Source organism: Sparus aurata, chromosome 24, assembly GCF_900880675.1.
Source record: "Sparus aurata chromosome 24, fSpaAur1.1, whole genome shotgun sequence".
Taxonomy (NCBI): Eukaryota; Metazoa; Chordata; class Actinopteri; order Spariformes; family Sparidae; genus Sparus; species Sparus aurata.
Window position 1 is genome coordinate 6,391,558 of NC_044210.1, and position 23,957 is coordinate 6,415,514.

The window sequence follows — 23,957 nt, forward strand, 5'->3', positions numbered from 1 at the left end:
TAAATATGCTTTACCGTGTGTGTAACGTTGGTTTGACATCCAAACATCCACCGGCTTCAGCTGGAAGAGTGGCACTATCACAACGGCCGGTTTAATCTGTCGGTATCGCGCAAACTCTGATGGATTTTAGCGCACAAACATGTTGACCTTACCACTCTGTAGGTTTATTGACATGGGAAACCGCAGATTGCACTCTGAATACACATCGTATTTCATTTTTATGGCAAAAGTACAGACGCAAAGAGAGCTTTAAATGTTGTGAAATGTTGCTATCCAGGATGAAAAATTGCTAGACGTGGGATAAAACTTGTTACTCTACATTTTCTTATTACAAAATTCCACAAAAAGGGCAAAGTCGTCAATTGGAACGATGTCCGTCTTTTAAAAACGGGTCAAAACTATACAGTGTCATATTTTTAGACCGAGCAATTTCCTAAAACAGCCGGGATCTGTGGTTCACAGAAGTAAGGAGAAATAATATTGAGGGATTAATTCATATTTGGTGCTCTTGTGAGTATTTTCGGCAGCAGGACTTTGTGTGTGTGGGATTGTCTCAAAATAAACAGTGCTCGTGTTCGTCACAATGGAGGGACGAGTCACCCAGTGCAACGTCTTCTCAGCAGGGTTCACACACATACTTAAACATCAAATTCAAAAGATTTTGAAGTTGATTTCTCCCCCTCGAAGGATTCCAGTGGACTGTTGGAGCCCTGTCTTGGCCGGTGTTTGGCCACCAGTTGAGCTTCAGTGTCTTTTTCTGTTGTTCAGTTCGGGGCTCTAACACTTTGGGTTTTTTTTTTTGCAACCGAGCAGCCGCGTCTCGTGCCGTCTGAGAATAAAGAAAAATAACAAACCGTGACTTATTCACAACAACAGCGAGGATCCCGCGCGGACATGCCGTTGACTTTTTTGCGACGTACAGTCTCTCGCCTCGCCCACAGGTCGTTATAATTCAGTTTGGAAAGAGTTTCTGTCTCCTCCGGGACGAAAACATCATCCCTCTATTCCGATTGTCTGACTGAGATCCACCGGCTAACCTCATTTGCATGACAGCTGATGGTAAATCACTCTATTGCGTTGAAACCGCTGCCCGGGTTAATTCTGTTTTGCCGCTCGGCTGATTTGTGCGCGTCGAAGTGAATTTGGGTGCCGCGGAATAAAGAGATCAGCAGCTGCCTGTATTATGAAAGTAGTTTCACAAAGTTCCGCTGAAGTCGGATCGGAGGCATGTCTCTGTGTGTGTGTGTGTGTGTGTGTGTGTGTGAATATGAATATCTTATTATGCACACAGTTTGACATGCACTTTGCTTATTATTCACATTAGCATTCAAGGTCTAGCTCGACAAAGGGTCTTAGGTTGACAAGGGTGAGAACCTTTACAAGGCTGCGCATGGCAGCGGCGCTATTTTTGGATATTGCATCAGAAAACAAAGAGACGGTGTGTTTGTTGTGTGTGTGTGTGTGTGTGTGTGTGTGTGTGTGTGTGTGCGTGTCAGAAGTTTATTAACAAGGGCAAAGACAACACAAAAGAGGGCTGCCTACTTTTTTCCCCGGAGGCACGAGGTTCTGGTTGGTTTTGAGGATGTGCGTCAGAGCCTTCTTGATGTTTTTCTCCTTCATGCTGGACAGCACGGCGGGAGGCAGGAACAGCGGCAGACCCCACTCCTTTCTGTTGAGGGGGGAGAGATTGATTTCAGCGTGAGGTCGCCCTCGGAAGAAGTATTTCTTCCACCCTTTGGTTAAATATCTGCGGTTAAGAGCCGGAAATTGGATGACTTTCCCTCTCAGACAGTCGCTGAAGTGACTTTAAGGAGGAGAGTGTTCTCTTTGGAAAGTGGACTTCATTCACAAAAATGTCAGTGTCTTTCTAACAACTGCTGAAATGACTACTCTAGTCTGTAAACCTTGCTGTAATTTGGGCAATAATGATAAAATACATTATCGATTTTTTTCCTGATGAGTCGATTGATCATTTGGCTTATAAAATATCAAACAATCGTGAAAAAATGGTGATACTATGGTATGATATGACCATGATACCCGTGAACAAAATATTGTTTTCCATTAAGTGTTTTGTTTATGTAATTCAGTTTTGGTTTGCCATTTCTGTATCACACTAAACTCCACATCCATTCAGATTAAGACATCGTGATCAAAAAAAAAAAAAAAAAAAAGAAAAAAAAAGAGAAAAGAAAAAAAATTGTAAATAGTAATAGAGTGCAACTTACGAACAAACCTGCAGCGATGGAGGAACTATTCAGATCCTTTAGTAAAAGCACTAATACCACACTGTACAAATGCTCGGTACAAGTAAAAGTTCTGTACTGAAAATGTTAAGCAAAAGTATGTAAGCATAATGTGAAAGTATTACAGGTAAAAGTGCTCAATCGAAAAAAAAGGAAACTGTCTCCAATACATTACATATACATATAACATCATTAGATTATTACTTTTGCATTAATGGAAAAGCAGCATTTCAATGCTGTAGTTGGCTGAGGCAGAGCTAGTTAATTTGTATATGACTGTGACTAATGATCATGTTCATTATGGATTCATCAGCTGATTATTTTCTCTGGTTTGTAAAGATTATAATAATTACCCCCAAACTGATAACTTCACGATGCTTGTTTTGTCCAACCAACAATCCAAACATTAATAATACCACAAAGGAATGAAAGGTTTTCAAAAAAAAAACAAATTGTCCAACACGAAAATTCACTTTAACATCTAGCAAAATAGCTAAAAATGACCTGTTTCAGCTTTACTTTACTACATAAACTATTGGGTAGTCTAGTTTATAAAGTTTAGTCACATTTCACTACAACAAATCTGTCTGTATGAGTGGCTCTCGCATGAGGATCAGTGTTTGGAGGTTTTGTGAATCCGTCTCTCCCTGACAAACTTCTCTAAACTCATCAAAAAAACTCTCAGAGAAGAGGAATGTCATTTATTATTGATGGCTCAGCTCCAGGTTGTACAACAGTTTAACATTACAGATCATGTTTGCGGTGGCAAAAACCAAAAAAAAAAAACACCCACAGCCGCACTTACTGGATGTACTTGAGCGAGACCTTCTGGCTCTGCCTGGTGGTCATGGTGAGGATGTACATCTGCAGCGCGGCCAGTCGGAGCGCGGCGTCGTACTTCAGCTCCGGCCCGAACCGCTCCAAGCACACGTCGTTACAACTCTGCGGGGGAAAAGGTGGGAAAGCAAAGTTTTCATGAGAATCCCGACGTCTGTTTTTAGGGCTTGTGAGGAGCGTTTCATCTGTCCGCCGAGCAGCTCGGGCAGCAGGAGTGCATCCTCCCTCAGCTGAATGAAGTTCTCGGCCTTTGTGGCGCGAGAGTCCTTCAAAGGGATACAGTTTCCGGTCCTGGATGAAGGACTGGGAAGCGCAAAAAGGTGAAATCTGACAGGGAAAAAAAAAAAAAGATGGGCTTTTCTCCTCCCAGGCTACTCGACGTGACTAATTATCAAAAGAATCCTATGGGGAAGAGAGAAGTAATCTATAGGGGAGCAGCTGTAGTTGAAGACTTTATTTGCTAATGAGCTTTTTTGTTTAAACAAGAGCCAATTTACTTTTTTATCAACTAAAAAAAATCACTTCCAAACCGCCTGGTAGATTGTAAAGGTTGACATCTGGTTTTTCCATTTGTCACCTTCTGATCAAGAAGCCAAGCGAGCTTTAGTTCCTGTCATGATCAGAATCAGTTTAAGAAGCCTTCCTGGCGACTTCTGCCCACCTGTACATAGAGGTATTCAAATGCCACGGCGTCTCTCCGGAGCAGCTCCACGGGGTCTCTGGGCACGAAGCTGACTCTGAAGAAACACTTCATCTTGTCAGAGCCGGGCCTCTGGGTCACCTGGGCACACAGACGGGACGAGAGGAAGAGAGATACAATAGAAAGCTGATGAAGCGCTCGCTATAACGCGATGGAAACAAAATCCATTACCAGATAAAGTCCCGTATTTCACTCATTAATGCAAGTCCAGTAAAATGTACCAGCAGAATGGCGTACCTTCTTGTATCTCACTGTATGTCTCACAGGTTTAACATGTCTGTTAGTTGTAAGTGATTTCCCCCCTTCAAATTGTTTGCTTAAAATCTTTTCAGGCGTCTGAAAGGCTAAATCAATCCAGTATTTCACAAAGAAATAGGGAGTTATTAAAGTAGGAGAGGATCTTGCGACGGACTTATTTTGAAAAACCTTGAGGGTCGCCCGAGTAACAGACGAGTCCGCTGATGCACCTGGTTTTACAACAGCAGCAGCCAGTGATTGAGGGTAACAGAGTGCATTTACTAAAGCACTGTGCTTAAGTTTCCATTTTCTGCTACTTCATACTTCAAATATTGTACTTTACTCTAAAATGTTTATTTGCTAACTTTAGTAACTAGATACTTTGCAGATTACAGGCCGCGCCAGAGCCAAAGTGATGATTAATAATGGATTTATTTGATCAGCAGTCTGATAAATAAACAAAAGAAACCCACAACATTTACTTTTGCTTGTACTTTTGATTTGCAAGTGCAGCTTATATCAGATACTGTAAGATTGGCACTTTATACAACACTGTCGGCATATCATCACATATAATATTCTATAAAATCTGCAAACTAATTGACATATAAGTACAGTGGAGTAAAAAAAGTACAATATTTGCCTTTGAAATGTATGAAAAGTCTAAATTAGCATCAATCAAATCCTCAACTATAGAATAAATTCATAGCAGTGGCGTCAGATGTTGTTCAAACCACTCTACAACCTCAAGACCCGGCTGTGTAATTCAGCAGCAGCAACCCAGAAAAAAAAAAAAAAAGCGCACTTGCTTGCTCGTGGCCGTCTGTGCATTTGACTCCATTTCTTATTCAAGACAAAACCACAAGACCAGCGTCGTCTCTTAAATATTGATTATGTTTTGTGAATTATTTAACGTGCGAGCGTTGAGAGGGCAAGAGAGCGGGAGACAGAGAGAGAGTCTATTTTCTAATTCCGGGACGAGCAGTTTTTCCTCCTCTACACCTGTCACCGGGATTGACACTCAGGTGTATTACAGTATATTGTGTGTTTTATCAAGCGTGACGGGGGGTGGGGTGGGGGGGGGAGTGACTCTTAAACATTCATCTGCCACTGAGTGCGCCATGTGCTCAGCTTCACATCTGAACTGTGCGGTGTGAATATCAAAATTGTCCTCTTGTGATCCTGCATCCTCATTAGAATGGAGCGGGCACTGTGGGCGAGTGAGTGTGTGCGTGCGTGTGTGTGTGGGTGGGTGTGTGTGTGGCGGCTGGGCATTTGTGGGGTATCTGCAAGCGCTCGTGAGAGGGTAGGTGTAATGTGAGCTGTCGCCCCTGCTGTGCCAGTGCTGATAAACGACGCCGGGGTACAAATGCTTCTTGAATACAGAGCAGGAGTGTGTGTGTGTGTGTGTGTGTGTGTGTGTGTGTGTGAGACAGATGGGAAAATGAGACGAAGCGAGCAGAAGAAGGAGAGGAAACATCTCCTCACCTGAGAGAGCATCTCCTGTTCGTGCAGGAGAAGCAGTTTGCTTCCAGAGCCTTCCGTCCTCTGCTCCAGCACGAGGGAGAAGTGCTCGATGCATTTGATCGACAGCTTCTCTTGCAGGGTCAGGAGCACGTCCTGAAAATAAAGATGCCACACGGATAGTCCTTTCATTACGGCACATGCTCCCTGTGTGCACGTGCATCATAGAATACTGCCATGGGAGGAACAAGACATACATGTGCTTTCACTAGGACAGTGGTAAGGTGAAACAAGAAGATTGTTGATGATGTTTCTGTCTAGTCTGAATGATGTGAGCTCCACGATGATAGAATTGCTAATTGTAGCTCATTAAGGAGGTCTATCTCTGTAGGGATCCTTTCCCCTAATGCTGTCAGAGACTTAGAAGACAATATGAGCCTGTCGGTGGCAAAAAAAAGAGGCACTTTAACGGATAAAGTTGCCAACAATCAGGGGCGGTTCTGGGGGGGGGGGGGGAGGGGCAACAGGGGCCAGTGCCCCTGTAACTCTGAGTCTGGACCCCCCTGTGGCCCCCCCTGACAGTGAGTCTGCATTAATAATACAATGACAGATTTCTTGCTATGATTTTGTTCTGAAGGGAAAGGCAGAAATAAAGTGTCTCAGCAGTTTACTACCCAATCAAAATTGCTGAAATTGTAAACACTGCTTTGTCTGAATGAGGGATTTATCCTTTTTTACGGGTTGTATGTGCCCCCTAACAAAAAAGCCGGCCCCAACCTGGCCCCCCTATTAAAACTGGTCTAGAACCGCCACTGCCAACAATAGAGCATGGGTGCCCAACTCTTCCCCATCGGGACACATATGGCCAAGAAATAACTGATAATAAGTGATGCAACTACCCTCTAAATGAAGTCTTTCGCTCGCTGGGTACTGTCTGCGTCTGGGCTATGTGTCCTGTTAAGAGCTGGGATTTGATATTTACACGATAACACCTGAACACAACACAAAGACTACTTGTTACTTTCCTGTGCACGCTTAACCTTACATATAAAAAGTATACCCATACGTTTATTTTCATGTTATATCATTGTGTGCTGGAGACCGCCTTTTTTTTTTCACGGTCATCCAGACTGTGAAAATGTCTGTAATCAGGGGGAGCGGGCGAGCTGTAACCGTGGTAACAATTGCGTGACAGGGCAGCACAATCTCTTTATTTGGCAGAAAAAAATAAAGCCTGAACCAGGATTTAGCCCACAATTACATTCTGGCCACTGCAGCCCAGCCCACAGCTGCCAGCTGAGGTAACTAAACTGGACCAATTCTGTCATTTTGTGCATAATATGTATATCTAGGACCCGGGGTTGAAAAATACCGGAATTTTACTTTTAATACAAAAATTGATTTTATTGATCAATATTAGATGACAGGCCTTGTTAAGATAACATCAGAATATTAATGCAGAGGGTGAGGAGACGAGACTCGCTGGATTATATCTGAATCCACAAGTCAGAAAGTGAAAAAAAATTCGCCACGTCGCCTGAATAAATGAGCCGCTCAAACAAACGGAACTCAAAAAATGAATTTCATGGTCTGTGTGTGCGCGCACCGAGACACACTCATTTGCACTCCAAATGAATTTCTGCCTTTGTAATTATAGACGCTGCGGAGACTGCTAATTCCGTTTGAGCGTGCCTGCCGGGGGGGTGTGGGGTGGAAGTGGGGTAGAACACACACAATACAACGGGCACACACCTTGATAGAGGTGCCGCAGTCGAAGCGAAAAGACTTTGTCTGCCCGTTCTCCAGGTAGACCTTCAGGACATTTGGCATGAACAGGAGAGAGTTGTCCTTCACCGGGTTCTGCGAAAGGAGGCCATGTGATCAGCGTTTTTCAGTTTCCCAGCGAACAGATGAGGTTTGATATGCGAAAAAAGGAATTCATAAAGTGTCTTATCTGTCTGGCGTTCACTGAACTCTCTGTCTTAATGATGTAAGTGGCAACCATCTGGCACTGCTTATATAGGTCATACATGATGGTGTGCGCGTGTGTGTGTTTGTATGTGTGTGTGTGTGTGTGTGTGTGTGGTAGAACTCACTGGAACCTGGCCGTTTATGATGACCTCCGCTGCAAAGCGCACTTTGACCGGATTGGACTTGAGCATGGCTTTTTTGGCTGCACTGATGAACGCTGATTTAGGGGACTAAGAGGCAAGCGTCCAACGAGAGAGAGGTAGGGCGAGATAGGGAGAGAGGGGAGAGAGAGAGAGAGAGGAGGAAGACACATGAGAGAAAGAGAGATAAAGAGATTGCACATGCACAAACGGAGGAATGGAAAAAAAAACAACAACACAGATTTCCAGCACGTTAGCTCAACATGTTACATTTGCAAATCTTATTAACAGAAAAACCTCTAATTCCCTTATAATTGGAAAAGTGCAAACCATACACAAGCAATGTATTTATTTATCAATTACATTTTGGTTCCCTCAAACACAAGCGTGGTGCAATGCATTCATAGTCAAAGAAAGTGAATGGAGCAGGAATATAAGGCCGTCCTTTCATCTCCTTCTAATTAAAAGTGTTTCTCTGTATTTTTCTTGTAGTAAAAGTAGCAAAGTGCAAGTAAAAGTCCTGAATTCACGATCTTATTTAAAGCACAAAAGTTACAGCACTCATTATGCAGAATGGCCCATTTCAGAGTAATAGATGATGAATATGAAATTGAATACGATAATGATAACCAATGGCGCACAAACGTGTACATCACATGAATATAAATATAAGCTATAGCGATGTATGAGTTGATTGTATTTGTTTTAATATTTTTTAAATTGTAAAGAAACTTGTGACTTTAGCTATCAAATAAATGTCGTTGAGTGAAATTACAATATGGAGGCAAATATTGTATTTCTGAGTGGAATTATAAAATAATGTAAATTGAAATTAAGAGTAATCAAGAATAATAACTGTGCCTTAAGGTTGGACTTAAAGGTGCAGTATGTAGTTTTGGGGAGGAAATTTTAATCGGAAAAGAAATAGATTTTCATGCTTAAACAAACCAGATGAACAAATTATCGTATTTTCGTGACTGAATAATTTGTAGAATATGTAGTTTAATTAAAGAAACAAAAAAAAAAAGAAAAAAAAAAATGGATTCACAATGCTCCGCAATCATTTCCTAAAGTTTCTAGGTAAGGTGCTTTACAGCAAATGTTGCTCAAATGGTGAGTAAAGCTAGCATTTGTTGGGGACTATTTTTAGCCGTGGATTAACGACCACTTCCTTCTCTAATGAGTTTTTACAGCAGCAGGTCGGTGAGAGTGGGATTGAATCAACATAAACAACTGTTTAGAGTTTCATTCTTGACCTTGGAGGCAGCAGCTGACAAGAAACGCTCACCTCAAGGTTACGTTCAGAGCCGCTCTGGAGCTTTTCACTCAAAACAAATGGTCTTCATCGTCAGTTGGGTTTCAAATCTAGTGTGATGGAGTGGCTCACTGTCGTGTGATAACAGTTTTGCGACAACAATGGCACAGACGAAGTCGACAATAAGTGCTATTTTGGATCGATTCCTTGCTGGATTTCACCAGAGGTTTTGAGAACAAGACAAATATGGAATATCGCCAGTTTTTATCCTTTAAATACAGGAGTTTAACAGGCCTGGAGGGGAGCCCGAGCCTGTGTTTACTGAGAGGACACTGGAGTTACAAGCCACAAATCTATCCTCTCCGAATAAAATGTCAAGGGCAGATAATGTCCTTTACAGAGCTGAAATTACTTTTCAAGAGAAAGGTTATGAAGATTCAGAGGGACAGATACTAAGTCACCACCACCCCGTTCATGTTTCCGATGATATAAAGGTAGCGACAATCTATTTTTTCTTCAGTATATCTGATACATAGAGTAGTTGCGCTGTGGTCCGAGAACCAAAAAAAAAAAAGAAGAGCTGATCTACTCACAGGATACGGTTGGACAACAGTCAACATGATGGATTCTTTGCAGCTCCTGAAGCGAGAAGAGGGCGAATCACAGAGTCAACAGAATCATCAGAAAAAAACAACAACAACAATCACAGAGAACAACAGCGGCAGATAAGCAACTAGAACTTGATTAGCTTGGCTGAAATGGAATGAGATGCCTCTGGCAATCACCGCTTAGAAGACGCCGTTAAAAGCACAAACACACGCACAGACACACACACACACACACACATACAGGACACCCATTAGTTTCCCATTTAAAAGAAACATGTGACAGTATTTCTGGCGACGTGAAACATGATTTCCGAGCGCAATCGCCTGCATCGAATTAGCAAAAAGTTCGAGGTTTTCAGCCAGGCGTCGGGGTGTAAAGCATGACTGACACTTAGCAGGCAGTTCATTAGAGTTTCACATTGTTTTTGCGAAATTAAACATGCGATTTTTTTTAAAAAGATCCCAAAGGCGAATGAACGAGAATGAATTTGCTTCACTGTGATTTTTATCTGGCCCCGTTCTTAATGTTTGATCAGGATTAGACCTGACATTTCATTTACATTTTTCTAAATTACAAATGTCGCCCAGATGTGCCTTAAATAAATCACATGAAGCCACGTTATGCTTCAAATCTGAACATGCCTCGGGCTCACGCCAACGATTTTATTGCCTATGACAGGTTTAAACAGTTGAATCATTTCCCACTCACCATGGAGTAGAGGCCTTTCTAATGTTTCTAATGTGGTAATTTAACTTCTTATCCCCGCAAAAACCATGTAAGCTGTTTTTTTTTTTTTGTTTTGTTGGGGCCATTTCTTCAGAAACATCAGTGAAAGAATTTCAACAATAAGGCCTGCAGACTATCCGGAAAAACACTTTATTTAGAACTTTCTGAGGCATTATTTTCCTTGGAAGGGTTGGAATGGATGCTGCTGTTGAATTTTGTATACCTTTTTTTTTTTTCCTACTGCTGTGAGCACCAAAAATTAATTCAACCGTTTGCCTAGGGAGGAGGCAGAAATCTCAGAGGGGAATATCTCGAAATTCAGACAAATAAAACCCCAAACAACTGTATGTTCATGGCTGGAATGCATTAGAACTAGCAGGGCATCATATATTTCTTATGGGAGTGAATTGGTCCTTTAAATTTCAGGTCATCAACGAGGTTTGGATGATCCGCGAGGTTTCCGAGCCCACCTGACGAGGTCGATGACTCGCTCCCTCGGGGCCGAGCTGACGGGTTCATCGTTGATCATGATGATCTCATCGCCTGGCAACAGCTTCCCCTCCGATGGACCACCTACACACAAGCAAAGAAGAGATTATCTATGACTGAATCGGCGCCGGAACAGATGCTAACATGTGTCGGGTCATTTTTGTAAAAGCATCGACCTTGCTTGGGCGTGTCTGCTGACACATCTTATAGGGTGGGAGCGTTAACAAACCGCGGTGTCCTCGAGCGCATACTGCGTATTCCTTTCCTCTGCCAGCAACTTGAAATTGAATATGCATTAGCTCAATTGTCTGCTTGGAATTCAGCAGCTCATTGATTATTGAGATTCCTAATCACTGTGTGTGTCTGTGCAGACACTGGAGCTGGCAGGTGATAGGGGCTGTAAGCAGTGGTTTGGCAGTAATTTGGCAATCATCTAATACTTAACAGGAACATAACAAACTAATCTGTGTTTATTTTCTTTCTTGTATTGGATCAATACCACTTAATTGTTCAGTCGTAGGCTGGAGAAGACTTTCGTCTGCATGGTCTCCTTCTAAACAATCATTACAGCAACTGTTTGCACCGACTCTTCAAACAGCGAGGAGGACCTAATGAAATTGCTCAGCGCAGCCATTCAGTGTGCAAACTCTCAGATTGTCGGGCTTATTAAGATATCAGGGCTTTGTTTCCTGGACTTTGCTCCAGGTATCTTATTTTCTGTCAGTTGTTCGTGAAGTATTTCAACATGGAGCCAGTGTCGAGGGTTTGTAGTACAGACTTTTGCATATTACTATTCTGGCATCAGTCATTTGACATTAATATGAATGAATGGACTTTAGCATCTGGAAGTAATCCCTTTAAAAAGTCCTCTGTCACTGGATCCAGGTGTTATGCTTTGGGAATACCAATGCAGCTGAAGTCAGGGCTGCAATCAGGACCACGGCAGAGTGAAGGACGAGTCAAAGTCGGAGCAGTTTTGAGATCAAGTCAAGACTGTAGTAAAGAGTAAAAAAAAAAACCCTGAAACAGTTTACATTCAATAAGGAGAGCAGAAAGAAAGCCTACCTGGTGTGACAGAGCGGACGACCACCGGTTTCTCGCTGCCCGCCACGAAGCCGAAACCCAGGATCGGGTCCCGCCTCATCTCCACCAAGCGAGGGGCGGGAGGGACCCCGTCCAGGTGAACCTCCTCCAGGGAGCTGCTCTGGGACACTTGGCTGGAAAACACAGGAGAGGAGGAGCGCGGTGACTAGGAGAAGTTCGTCGAGTGAGTCAGCAAATAGTTTCACTTCGGGCCGACGCGCAGTGGGTAATGGGCACGATGACTGTTACGGGGGTCGAACCTGTCAGACGTGTTAAAGGGAGGTCTCTTAAAAAATGATGACATAGTGCACATTTAAAATCCAATCAATGCGTTCGTCCCTACAGGAGAAGTACGTTTTAGCTCGGAGAGATAACATTAAATTTCCGAATGAAGGATTAGAGTTATCTGATCAGCGGTTCATAAATCAGAGCCTTGGCTAAGGTTTGGTCATTAGCACAACACTCCATGCTTAAGAGCCACTTATAAAAAGAGAGCACAGGTCCTGCATTCATAAAAGGCCTTGGATTTGCCATCTTGAACCTATCTGACTCTACCACCCACATGAAAGTCTGCAGACTATTCCAAACAAAAGTGCACTGATCATGTTATCAAGTCACAGCTCTCCAGTTTAAAGAGCTTGCATATCTATTTTTACCATGTTCGTCTACTTCTACATGTGCTCGAAGCGCCTGTTCTCTGCTTTACCGCTACTTCCCTGAACGCTTCGGAGAAAGTGTTTTATGATCAGCGGTTAGCTACGATTAATGCGGTAAATTTGAATACAAATATATCACACTCCACAGTTAGGAATGGATTTAATGGTGCATTTGTCTTCTTTAACGTAAGCACGAAACGCTTTCATGTCTTGCTAACTGACGCTGTCTTACTCAGACGTTCAGCTTTGCCTCGGGCGTTACTGGCACTATAGCATGTATGTGGCCTTCAAGGCTCTTAATTTGAAATGAGTCGCTGGAAACCTTAAATAGTCAGCCACAGACTGTGTGTTTACAAAGTCACGGAGATAACGCCATATCTCGCCATATGTTGCATGACATTGCATGGCCTGAGCAATAAAGGAAGACGCTTCAAGTTCAGCGTTGTGGTTTGCTCTTTCAAAGATCACTACATAATTTCTGCAGCATCGAATTTTGATTCCATCCACGAATGGACATCAATTATAGCCAAGTATATGGATTTGCACTTACATAGACATAACAATTCAATAGTGAGGGCAGAGGCTTCCATGCAAAGTTCCTACCTGCTCATCAGGAGCAAATGAGGGCATCCTGACAATATTTCTATGCTCATCCATTCACAAACACTCAGATGGAACAGCCATCGGGAAAACTTTCAGGTTCAGTATCTTGCCAAAGGACATTTTGACATGCAGCCAGAGCTGGGAAACCCATCAATTAGTGGCCAACCTTCTCTACCTCCTGGGCCACAGCCACTTCACATATGTAAAATAAATGTAAAAATAAATATAAGCAGTCCAAAGACAGTTCAAATTGGAAGTCGCACATCCTGTGCTTGAGCGCTCGTCACAGGAGGCCCCCAAGGCCGCGTACTCAGCCCCCACCTAATCACACCACGCACCCATGAGTGCAGTGCCACAGATGGACAGGACTCTATTTGTGAAGTACACGGTCGCATTACAACAACGATTAGAGTTCATATCAGGTGGGCAATTACTTCTACATGTGCTCGAAGCGCCTGTTCTCTGCTTTACCGCTACTTCCCTGAACGCTTCGGAGAAAGTGTTTTATGATCAGCGGTTAGCTACGATTAATGCGGTAAATTTGAATACAAATATATCACACTCCACAGTTAGGAATGGATTTAATGGTGCATTTGTCTTCTTTAACGTAAGCACAAAACGCATTCATGTCTTGCTAACTGACGCTGTCTTACTCAGACATTCAGCTTTACCTCGAGCGTTACTGGCACTATAGCATGTATGTGGCCTTCAAGGCTCTTTATTTGAAATGAGTCGCTGGAAACCTTAAAGGGCAGCCACAGACTGTGTGTTTACAAAGTCATGGAGATAACGCCATATCTCGCCATATGTTGCATGACATTGCATGGCCTGAGCAATAAAGGAAGACGCTTCCAGTTCAGCGTCGTGGTTTGCTCTTTCAAAGATCACTACATAATTTCTGCAGCGTCGAATTTTGATTCCATCCACGAATGGACATCAATTATAGCCAAGTATATGGATTTATACTTACATAGACATAGCAATTCAATACTGAGGGAAGAGGCTTCCATGCAAAGTTCCTACCTGCTCATCAGGAGCAAATGAGGGCATCCTGACAATATTTCTATGCTCATCCATTCACAAACACTCAGATGGAACAGCCATCGGGAAAACTTTCAGGTTCAGTATCTTGCCAAAGGACATTCTGACCTGCAGCCAGAGCTGGGAAACCCATCAATTAGTGGCCAACCTTCTCTACCTCCTGGGCCACAGCCACTTCACATACGTAAAATAAATGTAAAAATAAATATAAGCAGTCCAAAGACAGTTCAAATTGGCAGTCGCACATCCTGTGCTTTAGCGCTCGTCACAGGAGGCCCCCAAGGCCGCGTACTCAGCCCCCACCTAATCACACCACGCACCCATGAGTGCAGTCCCACAGATGGACAGGACTCTATTTGTGAAGTACACGGTCGCATTACAACAACGATTAGAGTTCATATCAGGTGGGCAATTAAAACAACCAAAAAGCGGAGTGTACTGTATGGTTTAGAACAGCGGTGGAGCTGAGGTGGAGCAGGTAAACCGGTGTTTTTTCCCAGTTCCTTCCCTGTTTCTCGTGTTCTTCCACTCATTACCCTCACCTGTGTTTCTCCGCCTCCCTCCACCTCCACCTGCACCTCACCCCCTCATTAGTTCATTTTGTATTTATGTCCGGTATTGTTCAGTCTTCGTCTCTTCATCTGTTTAATTTCCCCGATCCCGCTGTCGCGTTTTCCCGTTCCTGATGTTCCTTTGTGTTAAGCGTGTTTCGACTTGACTAAAACTTCCCCCGCTGATCATCCTGCATGCTTTCTCCTGCACTTGGGCCCACCTTCTTTTGCTCCATCTATTTGAGGGACTGGCGCTAAAACCCCTTGACGATTTGTCCGATGGATGACTTTTACGAGGATCGCCGCAGCCACCAACGTTTAATGCCGCTTAAATGTAGGTTAAAATTGGCAAAAATGTCACCCTGTCCTTCTCTTTTCCTTATTGCAAGTCACTTAGGATGAGAGCACCACTAAAATGTAAATGCTCTGTATTAAATCAAACCCTCCTGCCCGCTGAACCTCAGACGTCTGTCTCGACCGGGACACTGAGAATGCAGAGTGCCTGTTAATTAAGAGGTGATATGGGCTTTCAGTGGGGTTAACTCGTTCCCTCTCCATCTATATTTCTCCCTCCCTCCCTCGTCCACAGCTTCTAAAGCTCCCTTGGCAGCTGTTGCTTCCCCTCTTCCTCTCCAGTACATTGTGTCTATTGTTACCTGGCTGACATCAATTCCATCGTTGTGTGCCATTACTGTCTATACAGCAGAGGCTATGATGTTCCTGGCTCGGACATCCCATCCTTCACATTGTCACAAATAGTTTGCGAATGCGGTCGGAAATTCGTGCACACTACATTGGTTTTGGAACGAAAGTCCCTCTTTTGTTTAATCAGGTAATTTTGCATGATCAGTTCCGCTTCACCCATGGTTTTTTTTCATCTAGTTATAAACCTGCAGGTTTGCCTAAATCTGCCCTGATGACAATCGTGTTCCGACCTACCCAGGATGCGACTTTATCTCCAACCAATCCGGATCAGTCCTGATCTCTGCCCAACCTCCAGCCTTCGCCTCCCTCTTGCGCTTTCCTACTCTCAATCTCTCATCATGGCATTGATCTGCATTGTACATATGGTGCAGAAATCTCAAACTAAATCTGTCCGTAATGAGAGCGAGGAACCAATACGCGATGCAGGCTCATCCAACTTGTCAGGGTCGGTGGTGTTTAATCCCGTGGCAGGGCTGGGCTGGGATGTCAGGGGGGTCAGGGAGAAAACTAGATCCAAAAGGTCAAATTCTGGTGGTGCTGCGAGTCATGGTGGGGGATAGGGAGCGCACTCTCCTAGGCTCTTGTCTTGGTCACATCAGTAGCTTTGTCATTTAGTCAATTCTTCCCTGTGGTTTGAGATGCCTACACAGACACTGACAAATGTTACAGGAATAACCAACTGAGTAGACATGGATGATGGACAATGGAAAATACGTTTTTTCCTCTACCTTCGACTGGCTTTGGTAAGAGTTTGATTTAACAACTGGGGCTCAGCCGATAATAGACAATAATAGATGGATGTGTTGGAAGTTTCGTCCAATCACCTGACAAATATTTTTTAAAAATGTCTCCCTTTCTCTAGCCACGCCTCTGTGGCTTTGTCTAGCAAATCAATGATAGGGACTCAATTATGACGATGTTAGATTGGCAGCATTAGCATCAGTTCCTTTACTTTGTTCAGGCAGACCTTCTAAACCTGTCACTCCTCTAATTTGGAACCCCGGTGGAGGAAACTCACAGATTAGGTTGTAATCCTTCAGGGAAAGGGATGCAGTTGGTACCCTGTGATGATAACAACTGAAACATTGGCCCCGGTACTTATTCAGACACTCCTCATCTCCTGAGAGGACTTTCCTCGCCAGACCCCCCACTGGACCTCTGACTATATAACATCAAGGGAATCCTTAAAGGATAAAGGGAGCCGATACGAGGTGCCAGAGACCGCACTGGGGCAGTTTTGCATGCAACATGGAGTCAGGGATTTCAAACATACTGATACTTGAGCAAATAATAGCGTTGCAAAACCTGCCAGATCATGATAGGTAAAGGTTAAGGGAACCTATCTGTCCAATGTAGTTAAATCAATCATCGGCTTTTGCTCACTCTCGCTCTCTTTTCTCTCCCTTTCTCCATCGCACAGAAATCCAATTGTGATACTCAATCTGTGTCGCCTCCCCTTAAGCCAATAGCTTTTTTTTCTCAGGGAACAAAGCCACATAACAGGAGCTGTCCCCCTTGTCATATTAACCTAACCCGTCACAAAGGGAGGAGGGCGAGAATCTAATGGAGCACCGACAAAAAGGGGGAAAGGGGCAGTAAAGGCGAGAGATGAAACTAAGAGACAACGAGAGGAGATACAAAGAAGGGTGAAAGGGGCAAAAAGGAGGCGAGGAAAGGCATCAGAAAGAATAAGAGGAGAAGGAGACACCATGCACATCACGTAGAGCAATTTGGGTATCAAAACACGTTGTGTCGACACAAGTTAATTGCGGCACAGCTTATCAAAAATCGGACACATCCGCCTAAAGCAATTCCTTGGCACTGGCTCTGCCGGCAACCCCATTCCGTCCACAGTCAGTAAGAGAAATGATGCCAGGAGTACATTACTTAACGTGCATGAAGTTTTAGCAGCAGTACAACTTGGGTATGAGATTTTTATTTTTTTGTCCAATGTATTTCCGAACACTATTCATATATACAGAGATTTGTTTTTGCACTTGATTTATCATGCATAATGCTCCGTATGCTAAGCCGCCTTAGATGCCAGTCCAAATTGAAGATCTGCATGTTTGCCTGACTGAAAGTTTCCTCCTGCAGGGCAGAGTCACACAACCAGGTACTGCACGCATCAGGTAGAATGCGAAATGGCCTGAAACAATGGCTACTATTGGTGCATGTTGGGAGGAAGGGGAAGATAAAAAAAAACATTCTAACAAGACTGGCTCATTAAGAGTATTCGCAAAAAAAAAAAAAATCTCAAGAGTGTATCTGTACTGTCTGATTCCTATTAAAGTCAGCTTGTATAACTTGGCATTTTTTTCCAGGACATAGAAGTGTTCGATAGCTCAAGTGGTCTCTAACTTAATTGAGGTTAGATATTAGATGGCTATAGAAGGTGAGCATACAAAACATGACTGGCGATAATGAATTATTCATCCACTGAAGTAGCATAAGTAAGAACAGACTAACTGTGCGTGCGCCCCGTGCGGCTGATTCTGACCCGCGGCCTTTTGTTGCCCCTCTCTCTACGCCTCCCCTGTCATAATCTCCAGCTTTCATTATCATACACGGGCACATAAAAGGGCCGTGAATAATCAGAGGGATTTTTATCCTGTTATTTCAATTCAGTTTACAATTTAATGGAACGTTACACCACTTGACGGGGTGAGAGCGAAAAAGAATACATCTAGCATTGATTCCGTACGCAATCGCCTTTCATAAACCATCACGGTCTGAAATTGTGGTACTAAATTATCCTTATAATGTGATTTATGTAACATTTCTCCGCTGACAGAGTCTGTCTTGCAGCGGAGCTCTCTTTCAACTTCAGCCAATTTACTGTCACTGTCGCCGTTTCTACATCTGCACATTCTACAGTGAAATTGTCAGATTGTTTTCAATTACGCAACTTAATCGGCCTGAAAAAAAAAAAAAAGGATTTCATACAAGTGAAATAATTACGAAGAACGGTTTTGGGGAATAACACAGCAACAAGTAAACGGTAAGGATTTTTAAAAAACGAATATACATGGCAGATGCAGGGTAAATTCATATCTCTGTGCATCAATTGATTTGTATGATCATCACACGCCATATGTCTCTTTGCTCTTGGGTCTTAGGTTGTAGACGTCTGACAAAGACTTGAATATAACAGTGTAGTCTGACCGGCTTATCTTATCCCGTTGGGACATCTCACCTTTGTTATCTATTAACAAATACCTGACTGGACAGTAACGCTCCAGCCGTGATGCAACTGTGGGAACACATGCGATCAAACTGTAGGTACCTGGTGAGGCCGTCCCGTCCCTCCCTGGTGCTGTTCATGCTGTCCCAGCTGTACGGGGGCCCCTGCAGTCCACCCCAGGAGCCCGGGCCGGGGGGAGGCCAGCCCGACATTTTGTTCTTATGGCTGAAAGACAGAGGAAGGGAAAGTCAGCGTCTGATTATCGCGTGTGATCAAACATTTGTTTTTTGGTTCAAGGAACATAATGAAATCAAGTCCCGCAGTCGTCTCAGCAGTGATGTAAACCCGTCTGATCGGAAGCGGTTTCACTTTTGTTTAAGGGATTTTGGAGAAACGAGGACCACTGTCTTGAATCTTGGGAAGATCGTGCCTAATCGTCGCGAAACTGAGCGCACAGAACTGTCTCTCTCCACCTGCAAATTGACATTTAACCACATTTAGACAGAAGCGCTGGTTTAGACGTCTCTGAAAAGCTAGAACAAACCTTCAGATGAACTAAAAGGTTTTTCTTTACGTGGGGAGGCGAGCCACAGAGAACGGAACTCATTCATAAACATCGCAGCACCTGTGTCTACTTATTCCAAGAGTTAATCCGTCCAAGAGAAGAATGAAAGGTGATTTAATAAATCTTTATTGCCCTCTTCGGTTAAAAAAAAAAAACTCAGAACAGTGCTTGTCTGATCCTTTCCAGTCCAATTAGTGTGACTTCTTGTCTCTCGGTGTGTGGCTTGCAGTGTAAGACAACACTGCTTAGTGCAATCGACCGCGGCCGAATAACGGCTCATCGGGTTCGTAGATAGGGCGATCAGCGGCCGCATGTAGGGGCAGCGTTGCGTTGGTCGCTCTGCAAAATTGCTCACGTGCGGCGAGGGAAAAGCGCTGATGTGACAGCTGATTGGGCTAATGCGGTTAACTCAGACCGTGTCAATGAGGATGTCAGGAGAGTGGCACCGTCTCGAGAGAAGGGGGGAGGGAGACGGGAGAGCAGCTTCGCTTCGGTGAGAACCGAACAGACCGTCCTCCCGAATCAGCTGTGAGTCAACGTCTCGCGCACACTCCACGAGGACTAATCATGCACAGACCATAAGGCGCCCGTCTCCACAGCAGTAATCACAGACGCAATAAAAGATCATAAAGCCCGGAGAAATGCCGCCGAATTTAAGCATCTATGCGCTTCATTTTCATATTTCATTTATTTTGGAGAGCACTCCCTCCCACAGCCATAAACCACCGGGACGAGTTTATTGTCCTGACCTCAAATCCGTGATGGCAAGCTGATGCATAGTTGCAGTAACAATGGAATGATGAATGGCAACCGAGTGCCAAGATTCTAAAATAATATTCTGTTACTCAGCATATTCTCCGCTATGTGCTTCGCATCAGAAACATCAAACATCGCAGGCCTTTACCGTCGAAAAGAGTGACATGTCAAGGCCCAGAGTAATTGAGTCGTTTCCTAATACAACTTCTTAAAAAAAAAAGGAGAAGATGCGTACAAGAGGAGGACGTCATCGCCGTAACAATCCAGCCGATCGATTCCCATATTCTGCTGCTGATGGGCTGAATACATCAGTGAATCATGTCATAGCTTCCAGGGTGTGAAAAAGAAAATTGGCCTTCGATTAGAAGTGTGTAACAAGCTCCACCGGAGTACAGCCAAGCTGCGGGTGAAAGTGTCAGACGCTCTCAGTCATCCCGCCGAGAAGTTGTCACAGTGGAGAGAAAAAAAAAAAAAAAAAAAAAAGAATAGAGATTCCATCAACACCAGCTGCAAAGAAAAACCCAAGCACGAAACAGCTGATATTCAAGACATCCTGAGAAGCAATAGATCCATTTCAACACTCCGGCTTTTGGGTTTAGCTCCTCTCGATTCTGTTGCCATCCGTGGATTTCAGCCAGACGTTTGCTTTTCTTCTGATCTTCAGTGATCCGAAAGAAAAACACATCCACTTCAGAATCCCAATCAAAGGCTCCTGAGCTCCAAATATACAGAGGCCGCGGCGTTAACGGCTGCGCACATCTCCAGTGTGTGGCCAGACATTCATCTGTGTTTGTCATTGTGCTGCTGCTGAGAGCAGCTTCGGTCCAAACTGAACTAAACTGGCGTGGCCTCGCCTCCTTTATCCCATAATCCCTCTCATCACAGAGAAAACAAATCCACGCTGTGTGTGTGTGTGTGTATGTGTGCGTTTCTGTGTGTGTGTGTGTGTGTGTGTGTGTGTGTGTAAGTATGAGTATCTGTGTATGCATGTGTATGAGAGAGAGAGAGACAGCAGGGTGTGCGGCTGTGCATGTATATGTGAGGAAGTGTGCGAATGTGTGTGCGGAATAAGAGGATTTTCGGAGAGCGGCGGCGTGTATGGAAACACAGCAGCATCTCGAAGCTGGAGGCTCGCAGCAGGAAGCAGGAAGTGTAAACTGACTCCTAAAGTTCACCTGGGTAGAATTGATATGTCATTCATCGCCTTATGTTTTTCCCTCCGGCAAAAGAGAACGAATGACACTAAAAGAGGGCGGATTGCTTTGTCAGTCAGACAAAAATGACAGTTGAGTCGAGAAAATGTCTTTGAGATGGTTTGCCTACAGGCTCAATGTTAACGTTGCGACGGCAACCCCGCTCTGAATGACAACGCTAACGCGTCGATATTCAGCGGGTAACGTTTCCGCCATCGTAATTTAGTGTATTGGCGTGCTAAAATTTGCTTATCAGCACCAAACACATGGCACAGCCAGAGAGAGTGTAATTAGTTGTTCGGGTAGTTGGTCATAAATTAAAGCAACAAAACTGTAACTTCCCGGAGAAAGGCAGTTGAAAGTTGAGTCTCATAACCAGGTCTTCAGATACTGACGCTTCGGCTTGGCGCCAGACCCAAAGCGTCAGTATCTGAAGACGTTTAAGTACTAAATAAACAAGGACAAGGAAAGTCAGGTGATCAACCAGAGGGCCAACAGTCCTCCACAGCTGTCTCTACATATCCTTATCTAAATGTACCTGCTAGGCTGAAGTATAACTCAATTATATCTGTTTGAGTTGATCAAATTCCCTCTTGCAGCTATACTATAGTCACATCATGGAACCTGTTCATTGTGTGTTTCAGATTCACCTTCCGGGGACACTGAGTGTCTGTACTAAAAATTCTGTGGTGATCCATCCAAAAGCTATTTTAGATATTTCACTCAAAATCAATAAAGGTCAACCGCACGGTGGTAGCAGACGAGAAAGGGAATTCTGATAAATCGTCTGCACATCACGGAGGTCTAAGTGTACAAGATGTAATCATAACTGCTCGGACATTTCAGCATGGACCGATTTCGCGGCCAGACCAAGCCACCGACAGGCTGACATTGCCATTCCCAGTGGCAAGAAAATACACTATTTGACCCAACTGTATATAAGATAAGGTATCTTAGGATGGTTGATGAACACGTGGATTCAAGTTCGAGCACTCTCACACTGTACTGAATGTGGGCACATAGTCGTTGTGTTCGCTGTGCTGAAACATCTGTGTTGTGCCAATGTTAGAAAGTTTCTGCACAAAGTACCGTGTACAAAGTTGCAACGTAACCCCTGCCTTCACACCATGAAAGGTGCCTTCTCGTTGAACCGTGCGCCAACTGATGAATCACAAACTTGCTGTGCTGACACAAGCCCTTCCCCCGGCTTCCCTCTGTTTGATGCCGTTTCCCCTCAGCTTATCAGAAATCCAAATACATGCATTCAAAAAGAAGCAGCAGGATGCCGGTTTCTTAGGGTTGCCTTTGCAGCAAAGGCCAGTGTACTGCTTTCAAAAAGTACTTTTTCTTTTCCGAACAATCAATTCACGCTCCTCTCAAAGAGGGATCAATTTCTCTGAGCCCTTCACAGCACTGCTCAGAAGCAGAACTTCATAACGCTTAACTCAATCAACTCCTCATTCTTTCCTCGACAAAAATGCCCTGACAAGCACAATTCGTCAGAGAAAATGTGGAACATGGTTTTAACGAACATCTTTGAATATATATTCGAATGGGTTTTTTAAGTTTAATGCCATGCGATAGATTAAGTTAGCTTCAGGATGACATTTATGGACAAAATGTAACATATAAAAACCTCATTTGCAAATGAGGCAGTGACAACTGAAACTGTGGCGTGTAATTGACTTAATAGATACATTATACTTATAGATAATTGATTAATTAATTTTGACACGCTGCCATTACAAGAGAGACATCTTCCATAATGGGCTACTGCCAAGCTTTCGGCCCTGCGAGGGTACTTGGCAGAGCGGTGCTTCAAGCTAACTCCAAAGGTGAGCATAAAATAATGCATCACTAAATATTTCACTCCTTACTTGTGGTCTTTCTAAAAAAAAAAGAGTAAGTATTTTCTTGCTTCCTGTATGTCAAAGAGAGACAAATAGCAAATGATTCTGCAAGTCAAGAAAAAAGTTCTTGATACATGCTGATGTTAGCATACTCATATTTGCAACGTTAGCATGCTGAGAGTGTTTAAAATGGTCACCGTTTCAAATGTCAGCATGCTATGAATTGCCACTTAGCACTAAACATATTTTTGAAACAGTTATTGGTTAGTCGGTTTTGTCTAAATGCTAATGTTAGCATGCTAACATACTCACCATGAAAGTGCCAAGATGGCGATGTTTTCGTGTGTGTAGGCTGCTGTCCCCATGTTCACCGTCTTAGTTAAAGGTATTATCATGCCAACAATTGCTAATTAGCACAAGTTTACTAGGTAGTGTTAAACAGCAAAATTTTGATCCGATGATGGCATTTAATGAAAGTTCAGAAGACCATCAGTTTACTCTCAGTATCTATGACATTTAATGGCAAAGCATCCACAAGATGTCAAGACATTATGAACCTGAAGTACTGAAGTTTCTGGATAACCAAAGTCATTGTGATGCATCCTCTGGAGACCATGAGTGTCAACCAACTTTTATGTCAGTCCATCCAATATTCCAGGCACAATGTAGTTATGCCACTGGAAAGACAGGATTTATATGCGCAGTTGGCGATGAATTAGCAGAGACAAACTAAGAATGAAGCCTATTCCAAGGGGTTTTTTTTTGCTATCAGTATTTCTTTTTCAGTGTTTTCCAAATAATTAGAATCCTGATGGTTGCTCCCCTCGTAAAACCACCCTTGTCTGATTGATTTATCGTGGCTGGTCCTTAACAGACGCCCATTATAAACACCGAACCTCTCTGTCTTTTCATTGGGTTGTTCAAAAAAACACCAATAACAAAGGTTGGATCACAGTACTGCACAACAAGGCATAACCTCTTGCATAAGCACATGATCCGTACTCGGAGCGAAGACGGCCGTTACTGGAGCTACTAGTCAGGTTGGTTTTTTTTTTTGTTTTTTTTTGCTGCATCATATTTCAGACCCCCCTATCGC

General features: G+C 43.5%; 1 protein-coding gene across 5 annotated transcripts in view; it reads right to left on the reverse strand.

Moving 5' to 3' along the window:
* LOC115577197 (FERM and PDZ domain-containing protein 4-like) overlaps positions 1 to 23,957 on the reverse strand; it is an 85,340-nt gene that overhangs the window by 10,688 nt on the left and 50,695 nt on the right. For 4 of the 5 annotated variants that reach the window (XM_030410129.1, XM_030410131.1, XM_030410132.1 and 1 more), the window contains exons 2-11: positions 18,600 to 18,722; positions 11,740 to 11,891; positions 10,656 to 10,758; positions 9,444 to 9,489; positions 7,581 to 7,685; positions 7,237 to 7,344; positions 5,509 to 5,640; positions 3,745 to 3,864; positions 3,052 to 3,188; positions 1,543 to 1,669 (exon numbers count right to left, since the gene is read on the reverse strand). In XM_030410129.1, the coding sequence (XP_030265989.1) occupies positions 1,543 to 1,669; positions 3,052 to 3,188; positions 3,745 to 3,864; positions 5,509 to 5,640; positions 7,237 to 7,344; positions 7,581 to 7,685; positions 9,444 to 9,489; positions 10,656 to 10,758; positions 11,740 to 11,891; positions 18,600 to 18,722 (1,153 nt within the window). Of the gene's footprint in view, positions 1 to 1,542; positions 1,670 to 3,051; positions 3,189 to 3,744; positions 3,865 to 5,508; positions 5,641 to 7,236; positions 7,345 to 7,580; positions 7,686 to 9,443; positions 9,490 to 10,655; positions 10,759 to 11,739; positions 11,892 to 18,599; positions 18,723 to 20,053; positions 21,264 to 23,957 lie in introns of those variants that run through there. The other variant, XM_030410130.1, reaches the window with a different exon arrangement.